The 26,142-nt window shown below is 41.4% G+C and overlaps 7 protein-coding genes across 57 annotated transcripts in view; 4 read left to right on the top strand and 3 right to left on the bottom strand.

The window, feature by feature from the left end:
- The window catches only part of mtd (TLD domain-containing protein mustard), a 90,647-nt gene extending 85,326 nt beyond the window's left edge, over nucleotides 1-5,321 (top strand). For all 47 annotated transcript variants that reach the window (XM_086826200.1, XM_086826189.1, XM_086826188.1 and 44 more), the window contains 3 exons: nucleotides 56-215; nucleotides 719-888; nucleotides 950-5,321. In XM_086826200.1, the coding sequence (XP_086682326.1) occupies nucleotides 56-215; nucleotides 719-888; nucleotides 950-1,085 (466 nt within the window). In that variant the 3' untranslated portion in view covers nucleotides 1,086-5,321. The remainder of the gene's footprint in view (nucleotides 1-55; nucleotides 216-718; nucleotides 889-949) is intronic.
- Nucleotides 5,322-5,949: 628 nt separating this feature from the next.
- Nucleotides 5,950-16,297, bottom strand: Hph (HIF prolyl hydroxylase). 2 transcript variants are annotated; one of them, XM_020943713.2, is made up of 5 exons: nucleotides 15,220-16,297; nucleotides 7,412-7,697; nucleotides 7,262-7,342; nucleotides 7,061-7,200; nucleotides 5,950-7,001 (listed from the first exon to the last, which is right to left on the bottom strand). In XM_020943713.2, the coding sequence occupies exons 1-5, from the start codon at nucleotides 15,780-15,782 to the stop codon at nucleotides 6,596-6,598; spliced, it is 1,476 nt and encodes a 491-aa protein (XP_020799372.2). In that variant the 5' UTR covers nucleotides 15,783-16,297; the 3' UTR covers nucleotides 5,950-6,595. The 2 variants fall into 2 exon arrangements, with proteins under 2 accessions (XP_020799372.2, XP_020799373.2); XM_020943714.2 differs by lacking the exon at nucleotides 15,220-16,297 and adding an exon at nucleotides 9,127-10,479.
- Tim17a2 (translocase of inner mitochondrial membrane Tim17a2) lies at nucleotides 12,275-15,044 on the top strand. Of its 2 annotated transcripts, XM_086826177.1 has the most exons (3): nucleotides 12,275-12,750; nucleotides 12,900-13,536; nucleotides 13,795-15,044. In XM_086826177.1, the coding sequence occupies exon 3, from the start codon at nucleotides 14,236-14,238 to the stop codon at nucleotides 14,881-14,883; it is 648 nt and encodes a 215-aa protein (XP_086682303.1). In that variant the 5' UTR covers nucleotides 12,275-12,750; nucleotides 12,900-13,536; nucleotides 13,795-14,235; the 3' UTR covers nucleotides 14,884-15,044. The 2 variants fall into 2 exon arrangements, with proteins under 2 accessions (XP_086682303.1, XP_086682304.1); XM_086826178.1 differs by lacking the exon at nucleotides 12,900-13,536.
- Nucleotides 16,187-17,750, top strand: Enoph (enolase-phosphatase E1). 2 transcript variants are annotated; one of them, XM_086826176.1, is made up of 4 exons: nucleotides 16,187-16,316; nucleotides 16,527-16,978; nucleotides 17,086-17,342; nucleotides 17,419-17,750. In XM_086826176.1, exons 2-4 carry the CDS (start codon nucleotides 16,623-16,625, stop codon nucleotides 17,556-17,558), a joined length of 753 nt encoding a protein of 250 aa, XP_086682302.1. In that variant the 5' UTR covers nucleotides 16,187-16,316; nucleotides 16,527-16,622; the 3' UTR covers nucleotides 17,559-17,750. The 2 variants fall into 2 exon arrangements, with proteins under 2 accessions (XP_086682302.1, XP_020799323.2); XM_020943664.2 differs by having other exon boundaries at nucleotides 16,198-16,335.
- Nucleotides 17,644-20,196, top strand: LOC110177116 (BRCA1-associated protein). Of its 2 annotated transcripts, none has more exons than XM_020943661.2 (6): nucleotides 17,644-17,795; nucleotides 18,008-18,061; nucleotides 18,143-18,503; nucleotides 18,565-18,735; nucleotides 18,791-19,582; nucleotides 19,639-20,196. In XM_020943661.2, exons 1-6 carry the CDS (start codon nucleotides 17,780-17,782, stop codon nucleotides 19,931-19,933), a joined length of 1,689 nt encoding a protein of 562 aa, XP_020799320.2. In that variant the 5' UTR covers nucleotides 17,644-17,779; the 3' UTR covers nucleotides 19,934-20,196. The 2 variants fall into 2 exon arrangements, with proteins under 2 accessions (XP_020799320.2, XP_020799321.2); XM_020943662.2 differs by having other exon boundaries at nucleotides 17,676-17,795; nucleotides 17,859-18,061.
- On the bottom strand, nucleotides 19,943-21,319 carry LOC110177117 (uncharacterized). The gene has a single exon (XM_020943663.2). It carries the CDS (start codon nucleotides 21,317-21,319, stop codon nucleotides 20,429-20,431), a length of 891 nt encoding a protein of 296 aa, XP_020799322.1. The 3' UTR covers nucleotides 19,943-20,428.
- A 150-nt stretch (nucleotides 21,320-21,469) lies between these two features.
- On the bottom strand, nucleotides 21,470-26,069 carry LOC110177115 (uncharacterized). Its single transcript, XM_020943660.2, has 7 exons — nucleotides 25,611-26,069; nucleotides 25,397-25,545; nucleotides 23,096-23,939; nucleotides 22,908-23,027; nucleotides 22,688-22,852; nucleotides 22,510-22,618; nucleotides 21,470-22,445 (listed from the first exon to the last, which is right to left on the bottom strand). Exons 1-7 carry the CDS (start codon nucleotides 25,675-25,677, stop codon nucleotides 22,211-22,213), a joined length of 1,689 nt encoding a protein of 562 aa, XP_020799319.2. The 5' UTR covers nucleotides 25,678-26,069; the 3' UTR covers nucleotides 21,470-22,210.
- Between the last annotated feature and the right edge of the window lie 73 nt (nucleotides 26,070-26,142).

Here is a 26,142-nt window from a genome sequence, read left to right as displayed (position 1 = left end):
TTGGAACCCTTTTTATGGAATTATAACTCACATTTAATGCCTTTTCGACTTGCAGCGAGAAGCTCTGCACACATCTGCCAGCTAGAGCCGAGGGCTACTCCTGGTCCCTCATCTTCAGCACATCGCAACATGGTTTCGCACTGAACTCCCTCTACCGCAAAATGGCGCGTCTGGAGAGTCCAGTTCTGATTGTCATCGAGGATACAGAGCACAATGTAAGTTGACTTTTGACTGAAGTTATTTCTCTGACTCACTTGCCCGTCATTAAATTTATATTTATGGCTAAAAAAAGGTTTATATTTTGTTTTGAGTGTCTCGAAATGTTAATTAGACAAATACTTCTTCAATACCAGTTTAATAAATGAATAAACAACATTCTAAAGTTCAACCAAGTGCAGTAATAACAAAATTTGATAACGAACTGCGAGAAATTTACACTCACATATGCTTAAATAATTACTTTGAGTTAGTGAAAGGCAGTTAACGAGCCCTGCGAGAGATGATTTTAAATATATGTGAGATAAAACCAACCAAAAAAGACAAAATAAATAACAATTCTCTGATATTCTATCGTTATTATCAATATTTTTATCTTGTAATTGACTATTAAGTGTGGTATTTTTGTCTATAAATGATATGCATCCCTATTAGGTTTTCACATTTACCTTTTCCCCAGTTATTAATTATTAATCACTCTATTATTTATTGATATTTTCAGGTATTCGGTGCTTTGACCTCTTGCTCGCTGCATGTGTCGGATCACTTTTACGGCACTGGCGAGTCCCTGCTCTACAAGTTTAACCCCAGCTTCAAAGTGTTCCATTGGACTGGCGAGAACATGTACTTCATCAAGGGCAACATGGAGAGCCTTTCGATTGGCGCCGGAGAGTAAGTTGAATTAATGCAATTTGTATCAATTGTTTTACTAAATTCGTATTTGGATTTTCAGTGGTCGCTTCGGTCTGTGGCTGGACGGTGACCTGAACCAGGGACGGTCGCAGCATTGCAGCACATATGGCAACGAGCCACTGGCGCCACAAGAAGACTTTGTTATCAAAACACTCGAATGCTGGGCATTTGTTTAAGTGAATTTCTGTTGTCAACAACAAAAGCATATTTAAGGAGGGGAGCGAGCCACTCCCTTACACCTACCTATTTAAATAATTATATGTACTTGTACTAAAAAGAAAACCAACAAAACAACCTGAGAACGATGTCAAAAGCTGATCCGCCAGAACAGTCCCACAACCACAACCACAACCAAAAACACACACTTACAAATGGAGCAGGCGACCCTGATCCGGTCTGATGGAAATGCATGTTCTTGGAAGCTAGATGCTGCGTTGGAACGTATTAATTATTTAGTTTTTATATTACATACTATTAAACAAAGAGCAACTAAATTATGTGTTAGAATTAAACAAAAAACAAAAAACAAAAGGATAAACGTGAGAAAACCAACCCAAAAGGCAGACAAACGACACGGAAATTAAAGCGAAAACAATTGAGGATAGCATTAGCTGCACACGCCCATCCATTCAGAGGTCATCATCACACATCTCCATGCATTGTAGCACCACAAACTCCACACGCCACACAAACACACATTTAATTTAAGTTCTTATTATCGAAAATTATAATCATTAAATTGTGAGAAGCAACATACATATATAGAGAGATGCGAGCTTGCAGTCTTTGATCTACATCGCGTTTAGTTCTCTTGATTGATTTCAGTTTGAATTTAATTTAATTTGTTCGAGTGTGCGGATAAGCGAGCCCAGGAGTTGAGAATGAGAGGAAAAAAGAAGTAATAAAAATAAAAAGAATGTCGATATAATTTTTAGTGCAAAAGTGTAAGCATTTCAATGCTAATTGCAAGTGAAACTGAAAGCGAGGAAAACCCTTAAACGATTTGACTTTTATATACATGTAGAGGAGGAGCCGACGAAAGGAGCTGCTGAGAGCGAGCGTTATATTTTTTAGTTGTACACCGATATACATATATTTAATTACGATTATTTTAATGCTAATGATGTTGACTTTTATGCAATTATACTAAAAAAAAAAACAGAAACAACACCAGAATGAAATACACAATATTATACAACAAAACTGGCCAAAGCAGAGGTTTTACTTCACCCCAAAAAGACCCAGATATTCGCTTGTAACTACACACATACTTATATTGTGTCGCCCGCCCCCATAGGTGTGCTATAATTTTTTTAATTAGAAAGGGTCCCAGAGCCGTCAAGATTTGTAGATAAGTAAGTTTTCCCAACAGATATATCCGGTCACTCACACCCTTACACACGTGTATACACTATATTTCCGCAGCAGGATCAGAGCATCGGGGGGGAAGTGCTGCTGCTGTTGAAAGTGGTTCTGAGGAGATCGAGATCAAACCAAACAAACTTAAATGGCTTTATATCCCTTTTGAGATACAATTTCAGTATAATTATAAATAAATTATATACATACATACATATAATATATATATATAAATGTACAATGGTAGAAACGAATCTAGGTAAATGTAAGTGTAATTTTTGTAGTGAATTTGCGCCCCCATCCGAACTTTCCTTCAGTCGATGTGTGTGTATTGTAAACGTTGTAACAACCTCCCAAAATCTAACAGAAACATATTCTAAATATTAGAAGAAAACAAAAAAATAAGAAACACACACACACACAAGACGCGCTGGATGATAAATGTATTTGAAAGAACAAACGAAACAAAATTGCTGATATTTTACACAGAACAGAGTTCGAAACTAACAAACAAAAACCAAAAAATATAAATTATATAGAACATTTCATTTCATCGGAGTAAAAGTTTATACTGATTTAAAAGGATGAACAAAAAATGACAAAATAACTCATAAAGCCAACGCACACGAAACAAGAAAACAATTGTGAAATCGATGAATATTGAGTAACTGTAAAGATAATCCCAAGCCGTAACCCAGAGAATCCTCTTTAGCACGCAACAATTTAGAGAAATTTAGAGCTGATACTTTGCACGCACCGCCCCCTTCGTCCCAAGACAAAAAAAAAGAATTAAGAAATATGGAAATATACATATGAAAAATGAAGTAAATGGTGAACTATATTGGAGACTCACGACAGATGTTTTTAGATGTTATTTAAACGATCTTGACAGACAATTTTTGTGTAGTTGTGTGTAAGTTGATATGCATGCCCAACCACACACTCAAAGTATAATCAAAGGCAATATAACAATAAGATGCCTAACGCCCTAATGATATATAATGTTTGTCCAGGGAAGAAATTCAAGCCATCTCGCGTGAAGACTTAGAAATATAAAACTCTAAAAAATCGTATGACATTACGCATCTTATTATTATACAGTCTTTGATATAATATATTAACTCCCCCACTCAACAACACACATTAAACCCAAATGAGAATCAAGTTGAAATTCCTGTTGTTGTATTGTGAAAACGGAAGACTTTCTTTTTAGGACTTTAGAGAGACAGGCTTGTTTACTGAGCAAAAAAAAGAAAATTATGATAACCACTAACTGAGAGAGAACGATTAGCTTAGCTCACTCCAACTATGCGCGTACTTCATTTAATAAAAAATCTTGAGACCAAAATGCGTTTACTAAGAGGTATTTACTTCATACCAGAATACCAACAGACCCGCAATGAGGCTTTCGTTCTAGGCCGAGCAGAATATCATTAAATATTAATATATGTATACCGAAAATTAGTTCGTTGACAAACCAGTCAATTATGTCTCTCACTCGATGCAACACAGCTCCACAGACAGACTCACGGAAAACCCCAAAATGAAAAACATAAGCTGAAAGCATAATGGATTATACATACATATATATGAAAATCTAGGTATATTCATTTTGTAGCCTATGGGAACTAATATGTTGTTAAATTCGTAGATATTTTGTTATGCGTTGAACAGAAATGAAATAAAAAAAAAGAGAGAAAAGAAAAACATGCGAAATGAATGAGGATAATTTTAAATTGTAACTTCTGTCAATTACATTGTAGACTGGTGCCATTATACCAAGCGATAACTGAATAACAAATGCCGCATGTAATGTTCTTGTTGTCGTTGCAGCAGCAGTTAGGACCATCAATGCATGATTATATTGATAATATTGATGCTGCGCCACCCCTGAGTTTGTGTTGTGCGTTCAGTATAAGTGCTTAGTATCTGTGTAATATGTATATGCCGCATCCGACGCGGCCAGTTACTTAGTGTGGAGTTATCCCCCATCCGACATGGCCTGCACCCATCGGCCAGTGCTTTGCCACATTTTACCCATGTTGAGTAGTTTGCAAGCGTTTCTACTAGTTGTTGTGCACCGAAAATTAAGCAAATGTAATTCGCACAATTCGGATAGGATATGCAGGCATTTGTGCCGGAGCTAGATGCGCCAGATATACAAAATATACATACATATATGTACTTACTTATTCTAGGGACACATCGATTTGTTCGATTGTTTGGAGCCCGCTTGTTTTTGCGTTTCACCTTATATGTAGAATGCTGAGATCGTAGAGAACCGAACGATTGTATAAAATCCACTTAGACGGAGCACACCTCAATCTATATCCATGCCACTACTAAGGGCTCTCATGCCACATATAGCTAATGTAAAGGGATGGGACGAGCAGGGAGAGGGGATTTTACAAAGGACGTAGAGAGGGGAGAGATAGGGAGTGCATGCAGCAGGTGTTTATTTTTCTACCAGCAGATTGAAGCAGTGAAAATAGTTGGGAGTACTCGACGAGAGCAACAGCCATTACCTAAATCAGTCGTGTGTGTATATACGAGATGCATATATCTACCTACATACAATATATATATATATATATAATATATATTTTTGGAAAGCGAATCAAGTATCTAGATGAAATCGGCTAGGAGTATCCAAACCGAGGCCAAGTACTACGCATATTTGCAAGCGATATTGATCAGTGTAATTGTTGAAAACCAATCGAGATTTTTGAACGTTTGCCTTGGTTGTTCGATTCGATTCGGTTCGATTTGATTTGAATGGAATGCATTCGTTGTTTTTCATTTACTCTAAATATTATATAGATATCGGATTAATGATTAATTCATGTGTGCAACTTGTATCGTACCTATAATATTGCATTCCAAGAAAAGCGAAACAAATGAAACATACAGAAAGACACGTGAGCAGAGCGGCAGGAGAATATATATATATATACATACATGCATATATATAAATATATACTATATGTAAATGTAAAGTCATTACAAAAATGAACAACTTTTCTGAAAAATAAAATGTATATTCAAATATCAAACAATGTTTTCTTTATGTGGGATCAAAAACCATGCAGCTGGAAAGAGAGGAACTTTTATAAAAACTTGTAATACAATTTTGTTAATTCTTACCCCTGCAGCCTTCTGAGCTCCATTTAAAGCATCAGACGCACAGAAAGTGGAACAGAAAGAATTCACTTTGATAGTATTGACTTATTACTGCCTAAAAGTATGCAAACATTAAGCACCGGAAGTTGCCATTTTTATACGGTCTAACAAGATTTCCTGTGGCCCGCCGATGAAGATTTCCAGTTTGTTGCTGCCTGTGGAGTTTTGAAGCTGCCTAGCTTTTCTCTTTGGAATCTCCACATTGAACATGCTTCACCTTTTGAACAGTATAGCACATTAGTCGCTGATTTATGAATAAGGCTGCCTGCGACATCATCACCGCTTATATTTTCAAAATATATGATTTTTCAAGCATTTTCCTTCTTTTCTTTTCTTTTTCCTTTAAATTTATCTCCAAAATAGTTTCGTGTAACTTTTAAGCAATAGAAAACATTTAAACTGATTTCATATACAATCTCTTTCAGGAACCTTGACTGGATTGAAAAACTTCACAACTTTGTAATATAATTAAAAATTATAAAAAGAAATGCAGACACATTGTTATTTGCTCAGGCTTTCTTTTAATAGAAAAATATACATATATATAGATATGCCATAAATATACATACTTTATAATTTAGAGATAACAAGGAAACAGATTTCCGATAGACATGTGTATATATTTTCGCTTGTTTTCAGATGTAAACGATATCAAAATGTGTGTTTCTAACTAGATGCATGAGAGTCTACAAATTGAGTGGTGTGCCAGCTGCCGCTGGCTTGTTAAATAATTTTGAGATAGAATACAATGAGGGTCGCGACTACTGTTGCTATGATTATGGAAGCAGGATCGATCACTGCTCGTTAGGTATAATACTTTGGCAGCCAAAAAGAACTAAGAATGAGCTAGGCAAAGGGTCCTGACAAAGATGCAACAAACTAAAAATTAATAAACAATCAACTCGGACGCTGACAAGGCAGTAAGCTAGGGGTTAATGCGAGAAAAACTAAGGATACGACTTAGAGAATACAACTAGAAGGCTTAGCGACTAAAGGAGCTTTGATTCACTTTGCGATTTCGGCTCGGGCCGTTTGTGGCCCCGACCGCGGTATAAATTATTTTTAACTAGCTTTTTACATGTGTGTTTGTTTGGTTGGAAGTAATTTACACTATTTGGTTGCCCTGCCGCTGCGCTGCCAGCAAGGGTTACGTGCATATTTCACTGCTGGCGGCGCAGGAATTGCTCGACACATTTGCATTTAGGGCTCCCGTGCCCGTTGACATGCTGGCCGGCAGACTGGATGAAGGGGAGGTGGCTGCTGCTGCTGCTGCTGTTGTTGTGGTTGTTGTGGGCGGGGTGGTGGTGGAGTCGGGCTCAGCCTGCTGGGCTTGCGCCTGAGCCGCCACATTGTTCGTCTTGCTATTCTCCAGCTTCGCCCGATTCAGGGCTTCCTCGCGCTCCTTCGCATCAAAGTACCAGACGGTGATGGCATAGCGGGTGCGATGAGCAGGCTGAACTTCATGCGGGTTGCGGATGTCCGACCAGAAGAATATCAGCCGGTCGAATTTCGGTTCAATATCCGCCACTGTAGTTCCAGGCGTGGGTCGTATGCTGTTCGTAAACCCAATTTTAATACATTTTCTTGGAGCGAATCACTCAAGATAACCTACCGGAGTATGCCTCCACTTTCCCGAGCATCCCAGTTAATGTTCAGGTAGTAGATGGCCGTAATGACGCGCCCATCCTTCTTGGGATTGTCCACATGCATGACATAGTGTGTACCCGATCCAGGGTAGCAGGCAACCATAGCCTAAAAGTGGATTAATGTAAGTGAAGCTTATCGAGATAGGTTTCTCCTGTCATATGCTTACCCTCGTGCGTTCCCTAATGTGATAGTTGCCTAGAATGCCATTGTCCTTCATCGTGTTGACCCGATACACCACAGAGTCAATCTGGAAATGTTATAGGAAATAATTATATTAAATTAAGATAAGTTTAGATTAAGTTAAAGAAGAACATACCTGATTGGTCAAATACCACACATTGCTGCAGCCCGGCTCATTGCCTCCAACCCATTTGATTTTGTCCCCGCGAATCTTGTCGCCTCGCACCGCCGATGAGGGGACATCCGGCGTCTGATTCTGCACCAGCTGACCGTCTTGGAAGGCACCGGCGTTGTACATGCTCCGAACCTCATTGAGGATTTTCAGACCAGTCTCCATGCCCAGAAAGTCGTCCACCACAGACAGTCCATACTGGTTCATATCGCTGATAATGTTTCTACACAAATCCTCATAGCGTCGTTCGCTGCACCAAAGAACATTGATCAGAATAAAAGATTCAATCACTTAATCAAGAGACAGAGCGAAATATATACAGAGAGCGACCTTTCAAGGCCGTCAATCTTAAATCGATGTAGAGATTCTGCCTACACTTTATCATGTGGATGAGGTCACCTTGGGGGAACCCCTGCATTCTTGAGATCAGACAACAGCAGCGCTTTTCTCGCTAATTATAGCGAAAACGTTTCATTGCATTTAAGCCTTTTTTACGGGCCTTAGAGCAGAGCAGAGCAACACGTATTGCGATGCATACAATTTTACGAGTTTTTTATGATGCGCCCATAAAACCAATATTTCTGTACAAGTCGCTGGGACCCAGTCACGTAGGCCCCCCAGAACAGAGCGGACCAGAACTGGCCAACTCACACCGATCGGGCCAGACGTTCGCACAGTTCTGGATAAGCAAGGCAAAGCTATGATACATCTCAAAAAATAAATAAATACAACACAGAGATGAAACATTTTCGCACAAGTTCACAAAAGCTATTAAGATCAGAATCTGAAAATTATTGTCTCAACAATGAATTACCGAAACGTGTGGCATGTTTGATTGAAATCAAATCTCCCCGTAATGCCAAAGGGGAAACGAAGACATCTAGGCCTGGGCTAGGCCATGGAGCGTCTTTCTCGAGTTATCCAGTTTTGTATTGCCAACATGTTAATGTAGAGATACAAAATCACAGATCGCCCAGAGATTGAGATACAAGCAAAACGGCATTGAAGATCACTGATAGAAACCGTTAACCGGTTTTATATATTTTGGCATTAATAATTAACAGCGTAGATATAATCAGTGCACAAATCGGCCAATAGAAAATACTATAATCTGTGCAGAATTGAAGAAGTTGTGGTCTGATAATTATTTTTAGGCTTCTTTTCTTTCAATATTCAAAATATAACTAATTTTTGTCGTTTCTGTTCACGCATTTATTGTACTCTTGCGGATTATAATAATTTAATTATTGGAATTATTTCCGACCCTATAAATTATATATATTCTTGATCAGAATCAAAAGCCAAGTCGATCTAGCCATGCCCGGTAGAAAAATAATAATTGAAAACTGCAAGGAAGCTTAGCTCTCTCATCGTAACATAAAAGGTATTATAATACTTAAGGACCTATAGCTATACTTTAAAGCATTTGCTAGTTTGTTTTGACTTTCTCATGGAAAAAATGAAGATGGATCTATCCTAAATTTTTTTTAATCTTTTAACATATTTAGGGATGTTAAAATAAAGTAATTCATCTTCACAATTCCCTTTTTATTATCTTCACTTTACAATTATTAATGACTCTCTGAATCGCTATAATTACTCCTGATCCTTAAAGCATTTTGCCCTGATTGGTTTTAAATATAGGGACTCTAATGCCAGGATTCATATTGCTTATTTACCGCTTGTCCAGGAGTTCCCGGAAATACTGCTCGGCATTGGCAGGATGTGCCGAATGCTTAAAAAAGTTATTGTAGTCTGTTGTCGTGGAGGTAATCATTTTGGCTTGATTAGTCAGTTTAAATCTCAATCACTGTACTTGGGATGTACTTTATTGGCACTTGAAAATGTCTAGTGTCCTTTTTTTTTTGTTATCCAGTAATAGTTAGTTGGTTCTTTATTGGAGAAGAAGGGTTCTATGAGCGACTTCTCTATCAATTCACATACAACTGAAGAAAGTTTCGAAACGCCGGCGAGTTTTATGCGAGTGTGAACTACGTTTGTTAGAGGGAGAGCCCGGCGGAGAACGAGCGAGAGGGAGACACACACCTTCTGCTACATATATCGAGTATCGCGGTGTAGGGCGGCGCGCAGTTGCACTGGTGTTTGTAGGCAGGTATGAATAATTGCAGATTGCATTTGTTGTGGCCGTTGGCCAGCTGCTAATATTGTTTCTGTACACCTTTTGATTTCCTTCACTGGCAGATGTTTGTTTTGATTTGCGTGTGTTTCTGCACCGTTAGTCACGTTTGTTTATCGTTCTGGCTGCGATTAAGTAAGTGCAGGTGTAAATGTGGAGCTGCTGAGACGAACCGCGCTCGTCAACGTTCGTTTTCCGAATGCGGGGTCGCTCTCTACCGTTGCCCCACGCACCAGCGATATAGTGCCAGTGCCGACATTTTAGCTATTTTATTACCATCATGCTAACTTTCAATTATAGGAAAATCCTATTTTAATCCCGGCCAACAGAAGTAAGAGACATTTTAATTTTAAATAGTATCCTTAATAATATATATAAAACATACATAATTCTCAAAGAAAAATCCATAATTAAATCCCCCTTTTTTAAACATTTATTTTAGCTTGGTTTCCTTATTTCTCTATAATTGGCTCTCAAATTCTGGCATCACTACTGTGAGTATTTCTCTCTTTCTCAATTTCTATGAGAGAATCGGGGGAGATAGAGAAGCAGCCGCTTAAGGCGATAAGCAACTAAGTGTGAGCAAATAGTAAAAATGAAAAGGCAAAAAGAAATTGAAAACGCTGCAACTGATAAGAATCAAAGCGAAATGGACGTGCAAATTGGGGGGACAACGGCAATCGCTGATGTGAACAGTGACAGGCGTCGCGATTATTCCTTATCAGATTAAATTTGCAAGCTCCTAGCGAGTCAGAGGAAGATACTCCTTCCGCTTGCCCTTCAAAATTAGAGCAAACACGGCGCAAACACAAAGCAAATGCAAACAGAAAACCAAAAATAGGAGGAAAAGCAGCGAAAAGTCAGAAAAGACAAGCGGAACAATCGTCACGTAGCCCAGCACGCACACAATCACAGGCCTAGCACACGCACATGCCAACGCGCTCCCGCACACAAACACCCAGGCAGAAAACCACACGCACACCCGTCAATGCGGTAGAGCGTTAGAAAGAGACCAATGCCAGCAAAGGGAATGCAAGGGGGAGCGAGATATCATAGTTTGTTTGATACAAAATATCTGGTGAGAAAAAAGCTTTGCGAATACCAAGCCCCAAGATGAGCTAGAGAACATCGGATCCATGCGGAAGCTATGCGAATGTACGGGCAACACAATTGGGTCAATGGCCCAGTTCAAAGTCTTAGCAAGAAACGTTTAAATACCCATACGCACAGCAGTACACACTGAGATACACTGCAAGGAACTTTGGTAACTACAATATGATATACTATTCAAAATATATAATTTAAAATTAAGCCATTTTTTTAAAAGCTTCCCTTAAACAATAAATACTAAAAAAGATGCGGTAGCAGGTTCGAGGAATTTTATATTTAGTTGATAGATACAATTTGATTTATTTTCTTTCCTTTTTTTCAACTATGAATTTAAAAAATCCCTTTCTATTTTTATTTTAATTATTTTCACTACTACTTAATTGTTTTTAGTGCATACCCTTTCTGTACTGTCGATGTGTGACTAACCTACACATGCACATTCCATTGTCTGTGTAATTTTATGATCGATTTTGGCCCTTCGTCTGTGATGTATTACGTGCGACGACTGCGGCTGCGGCACGTGTACCACAATCAGCCCTTTGCTGGAACTGGATGAGCGGGAGTAAAACGATGGGGTAGAGAGTGGGAGGAGAGACGGTGAAGGGGGCACGGCAGTCACAAACGACCTTGATGACGTGCGTCTGCCTACGTAGCGCGTTTCTGCTTTGGTTTGCGTTTGCCACTAGCTTCGAGATCTATCATTGGATTCAATTTTGAAACCCACTTCCATTGCAGAATAAGAAAATTGTATTTAAAAGTCTAATAATTTGAATTGACAATGAATAGTTCCAAGGACCAGTAACCCAAGTACGCACGAGGAACTTTTGCATACCATATAGAAAAATTTATAAATACTTCGGAATAATCATTTCAGCTTAAAAATGTATACAGACTCATGTGAAGACCTTTATTTACCTTTAATGTAAAATAATATAAAACCCCTTCTAAGGCTATTAGTATTTAATTTAAAAACCCTTTTTTAGAAACTAACTTCTCTAACAACTTTACCGAATAGTCAAAGCCAACAGGTGTTTATTTATTTTTAAATTCTATAATGCCTGTTGAGAAAGGGATCGGACCTATTTCTGTATAACAAGTTTTATACCAATAATCTACCAGATAAGTGTAATCAAATAATTTTGTCATACAGTTTATACTATTTATAGATCAAATGCCGGCTATATGTGTAAAATTTCATAAATTATACACTTCCTTATAGGAAATACAAGCACAGGAAAACACATTTCAGGTGCATAACAAACAATTACTTACAATTACAATACTTAGGAGGCGCCCTTGGTGATTTTAATTTGAATTGATTGTAATGCCTTCTACCTTCTGGAATAGTCGAATATTTTGTAATATCAAAGTTTAAACTAAACAAAATTCCCATAGAAAGATGTGGCTTGGTAACCAGAATGAATATATTGAAGGATTCGAGAGATCTGTCATGTGAAAGCATTCCTTTTCTATATACTATCTTAATCCATTATGAAAACTCACCAAACTTAATAAAGGGTAAAAAGAAATTAAGAAGAATTGATTTACCTTTCTTATCAAATTTGTACAAATATGTTTGTTCTAACCATATTTATATGTCGGCACTTCGGAGATAAATATGTTTTACTGGCATTCATTGTTTAGCGAGTTTTGCGCAACAGTATTGTTTATATTTGGCGAATAGTTGACATGCAAACCCACGAATTTAGCACATTTATAAACAATGTCGGAATTTTGCAAACCTCAGAAAATGAGATCACGTCGCGCTGACTGCTAATTGTTTGATAAAGAACAACAAAAATCTCGGGGGGCAGATTGAAATCTCAGTCGTTTGGCAATCGCTATAATGCTGATAACACGATTTTGGACGACACGCTTTGCGTATTCCCGGCACGTACGCAAAACGCTCCGGACCACCCAGGCGAACGGACCACCCACCTCCCGTCGCCGGAGCACCCACTGTAAGCGATAAGAAGGTCGTCGGGGAACCGGAAAACCACATTACACTAGCCCTAAAATTATCCCAGCGAAAGTAAATAATTGAGTTACCTAAAAGGTGAGGGTTAGAGGTAAAACAAAATAAACTTGTTGTATAGCAATTTAAAAAAAACGAACAGGTTTAAGGAATTACGCATAGTTCTTCAACATTGAAAAAAATCCCAATTTAGTAAATTACATCTTTGTAATATAACGACATTTCTTTAGAACATTCAGAATTTACTGTGTCTACGAGTGTTATTGATGATTCAGCCGGATTCGCTGGAAGTCATTACGCCCAACAATTGCGAAAGAATTACTATATTGTGCCCGATGAATATTTGTTGTTTCTGTTAATGCCGTGGTGTACAACAATAACAAGAAATACAAATAAATAAATAAGCTAGTATCAACAATTCGGACGCCAGCGAACTGCGCAACAGAATAATTACAAAGTCAGCGCCGTCTGTCCGGGAAATGCGACTGAGAGGGCGACTGCAGGTGCTAAAGCTATCGGATTCGCTGCTGGCGGCCGCCATATGCATTCGATTCCCGGGCACGTAATGCCAAAGGTAAACACTTGCCCGGAGAGGTGACATCTCGCACTGGAGGCAATCTAATCACAGTCTACAAGTGTTTACGTACATATGTACATATGTGCATTTGTTTGGCGTAATTATAACAAAACAAAACAGAACAGAGAGAGAGCGAGTAGAGAACCGGGATAAACTTAGAAATTAAACATTGTTTACTCAAGTACCTAGGTATACACCATACTATATAGCATACTATACAAAGCCTCAAAATAATATTTACCTTAAATTTGATCGTATAGCCACACAAATTTTACCAGGATCTTGCAATGGTAAGTTATATTTAGATATATGCTTTTGTACTCACACTATGGCATTCTTTCAGTGTGACTTAATAATATATTAACTTTTTTTCAATTTCAGAGGATTTAATAGAATTATCCAAATACAATATAGTCACAGTTTGGACTAGTTGGACAGTTTGGACATTTTTCATGATCAAAATAATTGTAAACTTGATTCCCTATACCATATGATACTTTTATGAGTCCATGATATGTCATGTTTTATTTGGTTTCGTGTCATTTCAGCGGATTGGGCACGTAACCGCTTATCGCTAATTGCCTCGATATGCAGGTGAGGATACCTACGGGCGGGCCGGGGCCTGAAGCGATGAGAATGCACATAAAGTGGCCTAATCTCTGGGCCTACAAATTTCGATTTGTCGACAAGATTTTTTAACAAATTGCCAATGGAATTTCAAATACGAATCGAAGTTATTCCTTTTTTAACAAGCTAATATATGTCGAATTATCGGATTATTATTATGGATTTTGATCTTTATATTTTAAGTTAACACAGTTTGCATTCATTTTCCTCTCACTATTCCCACCAATATCCTAATTTTGTCAAATTAGATCAGACCTAAGCTTCATAAGCTCACATAAAATACCTTTCAAACTCGAAAATCCATTCCATAAACGCATGTTTTTACACGTGATCGAAAAATAGCAGACAAGCGTCTACCAACAATGGATTACAATCGTCAACCGTGTCCCATGAGGATCGTGGAGGATTGTGGATGCGCCTTTATGGTGGGCAGCCTTGGAGGCGGCCTGTTTCAGTTTGCCAAAGGCTTCCGAAATTCTCCGTCCGGCGTAATGCGCGGCTTATACGGCGGTTTGGATTCAATGAAAATGCGGACACCGGCCATTGCCGGCAGCTTCGCTGTTTGGGGAGCCACCTTCAGCATTGTGGACTGCGCCATGGTGTCACTTCGCCAGCGGGAGGACCCTTGGAATTCAATAGTGAGTGGAGCTGCCACGGGTGGGATATTGGCAGCTCGCAATGGGATGCGTGCTATGGCCAACAGTGCCTTTGTGGGCTGTATTGTTTTGGCCATGATCGAAGGGGCAGGTGCAGCAGTGGCCACCATCTATGCCGCCAATGATAATGCAACTATAACCATTGATCAAGAGCATCCGCAGCGAGCCCAATGGGAACCTGTCACTTACTCATCCGGTCAGGATTTAATTACAACCGGTTTCGAGCGTGTGCTGGAGAAATGTCGAAAATACAGAGACCGCAACATGACGATGTCGGGATCAGGAGAACTTTTACGATTGCAGGAGCCATCGCACTCGCTCCTAGATCTAGTCAAGCTGGCCGAGATTATTTAATACAGTGCCCTCAATGTTGAGTCCAACTTTTGTTTCTGTGGTCCCGCTTATAAATTCCCAGCTTTCGTGTTGATCTTTAATAGTATGAATGATTTCGAATATATTGGGAAATTTTACTACCCATCTGAATATTATTAATAAATTACAATGCATAATTTTTAGACCTATACAAAATAGTATTCAATTTAATTATTTCGTTAGTTTAAAGAAAATGTCCTATAGCTTTCAAAAAATAAGCAGACATTTGTCTATATTAGCATTTTTAGCGCAAAATATCTTAATTTGGGATACTTAAGAATTTATTCTACTATTATTACTATAACGTTTATTACTCACCTTCCTGATCCCATGAAGCTGGAGTCCGCAAATCCGATTTGATAGCTGGAGCTCTTTTCGCCCTGATGGTGATGATGGTGATGGTGTTGGTGCTGTTGCTGATGATGTTGCGGCATTTGGGCCGCTTCCGCTGTAGCCGCTGGGGCTTGTCCCGGCTGCCCGAGGAGATTCAACAGATTGTCCACCTCGACTGGCCAGCTCTGGGCCTGATGGGCGGGCGTCATCATCTGGGCGGTGGAACAGTTGGCGCCAGCGCCATTGCCATCCAAGTTAGCCGCTGCCACCGCTTGCTGTAGTTGCTGCAGCTGCTGTTTTTGCTGTTGGTGCTGCTGCGATTTGTTGTTATTGCCGGCGGCGGCCTTTTGGCGAGCCAGGAGTCGACACTCCGCTCGGTGGGTGGGCCAGTCCAGGTGCTGATGGGCGGGGGAACAGTAGTAGACGGCCTTGCATTTGGCGCAGCGTAACAGCTGCTGCTGGGTGCCGCAGATGGAACAGCGAGGTGTGTCCATGGCTGATTCCGTCTCAGAATCCCGCGCCCTGACCTTTCCGCGACCCCTGCTCATAGCATTTTGCGGGGAGAACCAGAGGCGACGACCGAACCGATTTTAACCTTGAGTGCTCCTTTCTTCTCGTTCCACCTACGCCCCGCACACACACGCGCTCTTGAGAGATTGTGGCTATCAATATTATATCGCGAATTACGGCGCGCAGCTCGTTTTAGCCACCATTTCACTGTTAGTTCACTTGCGCTTATTTTAATCACGTAGGCCAACTTTGCCAAATAAACAAAAAAAAAAAACACACACACAACGCACATACACAGACGCACGGGTAGCTATATGTGCGTTGTTGTTGGTTTCTTTGGCTATAACTCTTCGTTTGCTGCTTTCTTTGTGGCACTTTTCACGCCGAGCACCGTGCACTGGCTGGCCTTGGGTGTAATTATCGTTTTGTCACCAAAAATAAGCGAAAATATTGCAAAAACGGGAAAATACGAAGCACAAACTTTTTTATGTACTAGCGATGGGCGTCAACCGATAATTAGCTCAATGCAATTGCCCGTTGTCCAACACTCTTTGCCGGCTAGCAATCGATAAGTAAGCGGAATTTTTACTGGTGAGGTTTTTAAGTTTGAAAGTCCAAAGTTTAATTTAAAAATCGGTATTCCAGGATCTGGCCTCAGTATAAAAAGCCAACTTTCATTATCTTTTAAATAAATATAATGCATTTTAATTTCAATTAGATATCACAATTTGGCTTTATTTAATAAAAACACTTACCAGCTATTTTGCCTTTATTATCGATAGGCCAAATGCCATCTCTGTTATCAAATCATAAACAGATGCTGAGCCCTTCACAACTTTTAAATCCCGCGTGAAAACTTATTCCCACTGATAAGCGCGATGACGACGACGGAACGTGTTGCCAAAGTTGTGCTCGTGGACATCGAGGGCACCACAACTTCGATCAAATTTGTGCAAGACGTACTATTTCCATATGCTAAGGAGAATGTGGAGAAGTTCCTTCGGGATTCTTGGGCAAGGGACGATACCAAGCAAATCGTCCAGGATCTGCAGCAGGTGCCTCAGTTTGCTGAATACAAGAACACATTGAGTGCCCCTCCAGCGGAACTGGATGCGGAACTCATTACCGGCTTCGTGCGCTATCTAATCGACAAAGATCTCAAGGTGACGCCGATGAAAACGCTCCAGGGATTAATTTGGGCTCAGGGTTATGCCAGTGGAGAGCTCAAAGGGCAGTAAGTAATCTTACTCAAGTAATAATCAAACCATAATTGGAGTTTAAAACTTGAAGCTTCAATTTAATTTGTTGATATCCTATTAACATTATTATTCTGTTTTCCAGCGTCTATGAGGACGTCCCAGCTGCATTTCAGGCCTGGCGAGATGCTGGTCTACAGATTGGAGTCTACTCCAGCGGCAGTGTAGCTGCACAAAAGCTGATCTTCGGCCACAGCATTTTTGGCAACCTGATGGATCACCTTAGTGCCTATTTCGACACGCATGTGGGTCACAAGCAGGAGCAACAATCTTACGAAAATATATCAAAGTCTTTGAAGGTCGCTCCTGAGCATATTCTGTTTCTTACAGATATTCCCGGAGGTATGTATTTCGTTTATAAATTCAAGATTGTAATTCAAGATTTGTAACTATTAAATGGGGTTACTACATATTTTAGAAGCCGCTGCTGCTCGCTCTGCCGGATTGCAAGCCATTCTTCTTCAACGCCCTGGAAATACCGCCTTAACCGACTCTCAGAAAACCACCTACGAGGTAATCCCGGACTTCAAGCCCCTTTACAGTTTAAAACTGCCTTGAAACTAATCTTTGAAATGGACTAATAAAGACATGTACAACTCAAGTTCAGGGACTGAAAGTCAAGAACGTCAATTTAGAACAAAGTTAGAGTGCTATGTGTGCTAAGTACAGTATATAAAAAATTTCAAACCCAATTCATATTCCGTAATGTCAATAAATAAAGCCTGTTGGTTATTTTATGTGATACTAAAACGAAATCAGAATTAAAATTCTAAGACACGATGGATTTGAGTTGCGGTACGTTAAGTTCAGTGTTGTTAAGCTTTACCAATAATCCACAGCTATCGATAACTTGTTTAGTGCTTGCCAGTCGATAGCTTTTAACTCCATGGGAACAAGAAAAAAACAAACTTATTTCGCCACACAAAAACACAAAATTACAATAAAAGTCTTAATAAGTCAAATTTTTGGCACAAAATCTTAATAAAAATATGCCTATGTAATGCTAGAAAACATTTCGTTGTGTGTTATCAAAATAGAAACGGATTTGGAACCCAGTGCAGGTGAGGTGCCAGTCTGCGAATGCCCCGAAACAAAGGAACTTTTTGGAATGAATTGACCTGAATTATTTATTTCTTTGTCAGATTCCGAGGGAGCCGTTTCTGCCGAACACCCCACCAATCCACGTGTGCTGAAGGAGCGGGAACGCGATCGGGGATTGCGTCGGGCCCGCGATATAACCATCGAGACCTACGCCAACCAGCGTTGGTCCAAGGAGCTGAGCGATCAGAAGGCGCCGCAGGTCACCAAGATGAACTGGGCGGCAACCGTACAGCATGTCAATAGCCCCACGGCGGGCAGTTCGCGGGAGACAACACCTCGCAGCGGGGACGAGTCCGGCGGACCGCAAGCAACTGCCTCAAATTTCCCGCAGGAGATTGGCTACTTTTCTGGCAATCCCATCGTCGAGGTGACCAAGGGGCTCATCCATCTTTACAAGAAAAAGCATGTTTACCCAAATTTGAAAATAACAGCCGTGCTAATGCGTCTTTCCTACATCCTTTAGCGAACGCAAGGCCATCAAGGAGGCTCCATCCAACCAGCTATGTTTGCTGGCCGTGCCCGCCACTCTCAACTGCCACGATCTGCTGAACTTTATAGCGCCCTGCCATGCTGAGATCAAGCACGTCCAGATAGTCCGCGATGGTAGTCCCAACCAGTTCATGGTACTGCTGGAGTGAGTAACAGATTTTCAATTATAAATAATGGTTATTAACGTAATCGGCTTCCAGATTTCGCTCCAATGAATCAGCACTGGAGTTCTACAAATCCTACAATGGGATTGCTTACAACTCGCTTGAGCCGGACTCGCTGTGCCACGCGCTCTGGGTGTCCGCAGTCGAGCGTGGAGAGCACGAACCCCCGCCTTTGGGCCACACGGAGCTGCCCACTTGCCCCGTCTGTCTGGAACGGATGGACGAGAGTGTGGACGGAGTACTGACAATTTTATGCAACCACGCATTTCACGCCAGCTGCCTGATGAAATGGGGCGACTCTACGTGCCCGGTTTGCCGACATGTTCAGACCCCAGAGCTGGTAGAGGACTCCGTGTGCATGGAATGCGAGGGCACTGACTCGCTGTGGATCTGCCTGATCTGTGGCCATGTAGGCTGCGGGCGGTACCAGGGCGGCCATGCTGCGGCCCACTACCGAGCCACTAACCATACCTTCGCCATGCAGCTGGGTACCTCCAGCGTTTGGGACTATGCTGGCGACAACTTTGTACATCGCCTGTTCCAAAACAAGTCTGATGGCAAGCTGGTGGCCTCTCAGACAGAAAAAGACGAACGCGAGGAGAAGATCGATTCCATGCAGATGGAGTTCACCTACCTACTGACCTCGCAGTTAGACACTCAGCGCAAGTATTACGAAGAGCGGATGGAGCGACTGGAACAGGAGTGGCAGAACTTCAAGGCGAACGCCAACGAGGCCAAAACCGAGGTCTCCGAGCTTCAGCAGCTGCAACAGACTATGCAGAAGGAGAAGCAGAACCTGGAGCGCAAGCTCGCGCAGCACACAGCCAAGTAAGGAAATATATATAGCTTGATTTATTGTTCTTAAATTTGCATTGTAACTTTAGGCTCAAGGAGGTTCAAAAGCAACTGAACGAAGAGCGTGAACTGTCCAAGGCCCTACAGACCAACCAGAGTTCCTGGCACGGCAAGTACAAGATCCTGGAGCAGCAGTACAATGAGTTTAAACATACCCACGACGTCGAGGTAACCGATCTCAAGGAGCAGCTGCGCGATGTGATGTTCTTTTTGGACAATCAGCAAAAAATAGCCAACTCGGAGCTGGCTGGTGGCTCCATTACTGGGATTGGAGAAAAGGAGCCCGATCCCAGTTCTCGGCGTGGCAATCGTCGCAAGAAATAGAAAACGATCTTTTATACCATTTACACATCCATGTATTTTGATTCGAGTTGCACTGTCTGTCTATTTCCCGATTTGAGAAGGCTTTGAAACCCGAATACATAAGATTTAAAGCAGCTCTATATGTGATTTCCTTTGTGAAGCAAAGACCCAAGGATACTTTATAACCTAGTTTACTACTCTACTCTTAAGCGGATTCATAGGCTTCTGCCACAAATATTTTGCGTTTGTTATTGAAGGAAATTAAAAGTTTTTGATGAAACTAAGGCATTTTTTTATGTACATACCCCTGCAGGGATTTTATATCTTTCAAAACCTATGAAAGACTGTCGAATTGTGCCTAGAAGCGGGGTTTTTAATAGATTAAACTTCTCACAATTTTGGCACACATTTTTATAGTTGCAAGTTAAATCCAAAAAAATAATTTGATTTCCTTAACTCAATTTTTAAGTTCTTTGATTTCATTTTTAAGGAACAATATGGACTGAATTCACGGCACTACTTGTCCTCTTGAAGACAAGCATCTTCACAGCGGAACGTAGGATCCGATAACTCCTGAGACTCCACAATAGGATCCGTCTGAAAGATGTCAAGCTTTGCCTTCATCTCTTGCTCATTCCGATCCAAGTTCATCAAATACCCGGCAATGAAGGCGCGTGGATCCTGAGGAGAATGAAGGTGTAGCTGGGCAAAGGCTCGAACAAGCACTTCGCCCATCTGCTCCTTGATCTCGCCCTCCAGTCGATCGACTGCTTCCAGATTCTTGCCCTGCGGCAGCCAGTCATAGTCTTTGAAGCAACAGCACTCACAGTAGGCCTTTGGATCGGAGTCCTTTAAAAGTTTAAAGAAGGGCAGCAGCTCTGCCTCACAGCTCTTGAGGTTGGCCACCTCTCGTACAAAGCGTTTGTGCAGCTCACACACATCCTTCTCACAGCCCCGGATTACAGCCGTGTCCTCGGAGAGGGTCGCCGTCCGTTTTATATAGTCCACCGTGTTCTCGTGAAAAGACTTGAACTTGCACTTCTCCTCATTATAGGCGTATAGACACTGGCGTGCATATACAATTATATTGTCGCGTCGCTTCCGTATCTCCTGGCTGCGTTTGGTAAAGTGGGTCTTCACCTCGTCCAAGCAATTGATTCGCTGTGCAAACTTGGTCATGTCCTCAATGCTCTCGCACACAACCTGTGCCTTTCCCTTATTCTCGTCGCCGCACTTTATATTCGCCTTGTTGATTCTGTCCATCTCCGCCTTCATCTCTACACTTAGGTTGCGGAGCTCTGTGTTTAATCTCTTCACATCGTTGTCATTACAGATCAGCGCCTGCAGCATCTCGTTCAGGCAGTTCTTGTGTGGATTGGGCAGCTCATCCGGGCAAGCAGTCAGCATCTTGAAATATGTGTTGCTTTTTTACTGCGGTAAAGGTTATTTATAAGGTGAACGATCTCTGTTCCTGGTTTGAATCAAGTGGAATGAATTATAGAGCTTTGTTCCATGGTTTGCTAAGCTCAAGGATAGTTATTTAGGAAATACATCGTATTTTATCTTTATAATTATATAGTTTTCTTTAAACTTTTCGTTTTAGTTAAACATATATACTGTTGTTTCTATTATCTATCACAATGAATATTTGTGTGTTCGCGTGTGTGTTGTTAGTGTGAGATGCGTGTGTCTTTGTCATAGAATTCGGATCACGACGGTACAGTGAAAACAATCAAATTGACTTATGCTAGCATTAAACTCGTTACGAACAACTCTTTATATGTAGGCATAAGTAGAGTGTAAATTTTACCAGTTTTCTCTCCTTTTTGCTTTCTGAACAAAGACAGTCTTTAACAATATATCCGCAGTTGCGTTCCCGAATCCGCTGATATTGCGATTTAAATGGTAGCTTGCTACTCGACATTTGGCCATTAATGAGCAAGTGTGTGCGTTGATGGGGGACAGGGATGTAGGGAGAAAAAGGTGATGTGTAAACATATAAAGAAGATTCTATATCGTGAACATTCATATGAATATACCGTCCGAGAGGGGACTCGGTATACAAAATGAAAATGACTAAGCACAAGACAGTGCACAAAATATACATACATACAAATAATAACAAAATTATCACGCCTGCTCCCATTTTCGAGTCCTACAAAGAAATATATATCGCATAAATGATAGACAACAGGGAGCAGGGCCTTACAACTTAGGGGGCGAAATTAAATTAAATTAAATCGGTTAATTTAGGTTTAGGTAACAATATTCCAACGGAACCTGAACCCACTAAAGGCCCTAGTTGAAAGTGTTATAGCGCAGATTGCTATCGACATCGCCCACATTGCCGGCAAAGCCCGGGCTGGGCGGATCATCCGCCATGAGATCTGCACTGGACTGTGAGTGGCGGCGTTGTCCCGGCCACGACCACGCCTCCCGGATGCTATCCACCAGGCGCTGCGGGAATGTCTTGTACTCCATGTCCACCGACTGCGTATCGCCGAAGTTAAAGTCAGCCACTTCAACCGTGAATCTATGGGATAAGAATCGAAATATAACAATATTGTATACATATATTCATGAAGCTTAATTCTTACCGATTTCCCCTCTGTATATAATAGGCTACACCAAAGACCACTAGTATTACGGCCACCAAAGTGCAGGTAACTGGCACAACCACGACGGAAAGTTGAGACTGTCGCTGGGCTGTTGGTAAACAAATAATAATACCGTGAGTAAGCAGCTCGAGAGAACGGATTCACGAAGTCTACCCACCTTCATACATGTTAATGGTGACCTGATTGAGGGTTTGCGACACCTCGTTCCTTATAAAGAAGAGTATGGTCTTGCTTTCGCTGAAGTACCGCTTGTACTGATATGAGCAATTGACCATCGGATCGTATATCTCACACGTTTCATTTCCGGTCGAATTGTATGGAGCTGTTGGGAATTCATATTAATGATTTTTGTCTCTGCCTTTGGTAGCCCCACTTACCCGTAAAGACTTTCGAGCAAAACTCAAACGGTGGTGTTCCCTTGCAGCTGACGTCCAGGCTTAGCATCTCCCAGTGCTGCAGCCAGTTCTTTCCATTCGTGTCCACGGCAGAGATTGGATCTGGTAACAAAACGAAATAAAATATTACTAAATATTAGACAATTTAATTGTTACTGAGCATCACTCACCTCTGGTCACTATTCGATGCTGGAAGTATCCGTAAATCTGCTTGGGATCCTGCGCAATGAACTTCTTACTCACGCAGTCAAACGGTGGCTCCATACCGGGCAACACATTGAGCTTGGACAGCCGGCGCACTCCCAGTGGATTGACCAAAGCCACAGACACATTTCCAGCCGACGCCTTTTGTTGCTTCAGCGCGTTAGTTAGATTTAGGCCAAGGAGAGCGGCATTGGTGTGCATGGCCTGGATTAAGTCACGTTTGGCCCGTGGTGGTGCTGGCTTAGGAGTGGTGCTGGTGGTGGTCGTAGTTGTTGTGGTCGAAGTTGTTGGTTTGGGCGTCGTAGTGGTTGTTGTGGTCGTTGTAGTTGTAGTGGTGGTAGTAGTTGTGGTCGTGGTTGTAGTCGTGGTCGAAGGCGTCGGCTCCGGCGGCAACTCCAACGAGGCTACAACTAGGGCTTCCACGTCATAGGATTGCTCAGCTTGCGGATATGTTGCTATATAGTCCAGGTCCCCGGACATGCCAAGATATGTGCAGTTTTGGAACCAATACGTTTGGATGTGATAACCCTTCGCTCGCAGAAACTCTAGATCGGACTCAGACAGCGATATACTGTGATTCACTGCTTCCTGCGTGGACACAAAGTCATGCGGCCTCGTCACATTCTTTTGAATTAGCTCCAGCCTGCCACCCAACGTGCTGTCCAAGTTAATCTTCTTCTCGCCCTTGGCCTCTGTCAACCAAAGAATGGAATAATACTTCTCGACTTCGACCTTGATGACATGAGTGGTCGGTTCTTTCTGGGCGAAAGTCAAACTCCAATTGCTGTTAGCAATGCTTGTTTCCATCACCTGCGGGTAGATACAATTGCATTTGATAAGTGTCGCTTCTATTAGGAGCTTTTTTCAGGTCGCATGCAAATATGAGCACAATGGGAGCTACTAAAAGCCAGTACCAGGAACGATTGGAAACACTGCCACTGAATAGTAATTGTGTAAAATTAGCATACAAATCTAGAGCCGCCATATCAATTGAAGCCACATGGCTAAGATTAGAACTGGAAAGTGGAAGTGCGCGTCGGTTAATCGGTGACTTGCACATTTAACTCTTGCACACATCTGGGTTACTCACATGTTTATGTATATAGAAACATTTTGCAAAGAAAACTAAGGGTCGATGCCATTGAACTCTTTGTTATACTTGCAGTTTTTATATATAAATAGTTTAAGCTAAATCCAATCTGCCTTATCGCCAGGCTTCTGCGGAATTATTAGTCTTGCATTCGGAGAGTTTCTCCCGGATATGGCAGTGATTATATGGTATATAGATATATAGAATTCTAGAAAACAGATTCTTTATAGTACGTGATACCAATGGATTTCCAAGTAGTGACTCCAAAATCGGTACTTGTTTTTGTAATCTCTCTAAACATAGTCTATAGAAATGTGAATCATAAAATTCATGAAAACCCTGCAGCGTAAATATAATATTAAGATTCAATTAGAACTGCCAGATAGTCGATTCAACTTGAATTGCGCCTCCTTTAAGTAAATGAACTACCTGAGCCTACCGCTTCTGACCAGTTTTTAATTAGCCATTAAGGGGCGTATACCGTAAACACTGGCATGGAACCAGAGAATCGCTTGCATTTGCATTTTTTGCTCGCAATTAGTCATGTCACTCGAATCGAAGCTTTTATACAGAGCTCGCAAATAACTGTCGACCGATTTTTTTCTTACGCTCTCGTTGCGAGCACAACCGAAAAAGTTCATACTCTCTCGCTCTCGCTCTGAGCAAGAGACTCTTGTTGTATTCTTTTAGGTTTTCTGTTGAACGTTTTTCGTTGAGATCTTTGTGTGTCGCTCTTTCAATGAGCATTGCCTAAGGAGCGAAACGAGAAACGCTCGCACAATGAGAGTCAGCAAAAGACCGATTGACCGAAAAACTAAACGCAAACGGTCTTTGCATTTACTCACACACACTCAATTCACGATCGCAATACAGACGCTTAACGACTTGCTTGCCTATGCGTGTGAGTGTATACCAATACATATGCAAAAGACTTTTTGCTTCACTGAACACGACAAAACGGTCTTGGAACAACCAGAACAAAACAGAATTAAAAAAAACGGTTTCGCTCTGAGCGCGAGCGAGCTCATTTAAGCACCCTTATTTCGGTTGCTCTCTGAGTTTTTTCGTAAAGTGTCAGGAAAAGACACTTATTTGCAGACAACGAGAAACGGTCGACAGTTATTTGCGAGCTCTGCTTTTATATCTTGTCTGTGCACATTCTTGTCTGTGACGTTACCTGTCGATGGCCAGCACTGTCGGTCCAGGTGAACCTGTAGGTGCCCTTGGCGGCGGGTTCACCCTTGTCGAAGAGCTGGGCGGACACATTGGCGGAGGACCCGAGGAGCGCGTGGTCTGGCGCCGTGATGTGGACCGAGTAACAGGTAACTGCAGTGGGAAATCGTTTGACATGAATTCGGGGACACCGAGCTTTATCGATTTCACCAACTCACCTGTCTGCAGAACAGCGCAGAGAACCAGCCACGCCGCCAGAGACATTTTCGCACTGCCGATTGGCATTTCCCGTCGAGGCTTGTTATGGAAAATCACTTGGGACTCCGCTGCCGCTGCTCCCTGCTCCGCTTACCATCCAATCCGAGTATTGCCACAAACAAAAGCAATCAAAAACAAAAACAAAGGTCCACTTTCACAGCGGCAATACCCACTGTCGTGGCTTATACTATATATGTTGAACACGGTTAATTGCTTTTGTTAATCTTCGAGCGCCGCTCGCTTTTAATTGTACTGCATTTGCGATTTTCTATTGCGTTTTTATTTATTTTATTTTTCTTGTTTTCTGGCTAAGTGTGCTCAAGTGCGCTGGAAATTTTTTTCGCCTAGAACGTCATAACGCCTTACAAGAATTGTCGGACGCATTTTCTTTTATCACGCCAGCTGGTCACACTATGTGTGCTGCCAGCCTTTATGTTGAAGTGAAACCATACAATCAGTACTGCCAGAAAGCCAGAATTATGGCGGGATTTC

This window comes from Drosophila serrata, unplaced genomic scaffold (genome assembly GCF_035046125.1).
Source record: "Drosophila serrata isolate PLE 108 unplaced genomic scaffold, ASM3504612v1 contig_156, whole genome shotgun sequence".
NCBI classification, from domain to species: Eukaryota; Metazoa; Arthropoda; class Insecta; order Diptera; family Drosophilidae; genus Drosophila; species Drosophila serrata.
This window is presented reverse-complemented; position numbering and strand designations above follow the sequence as displayed.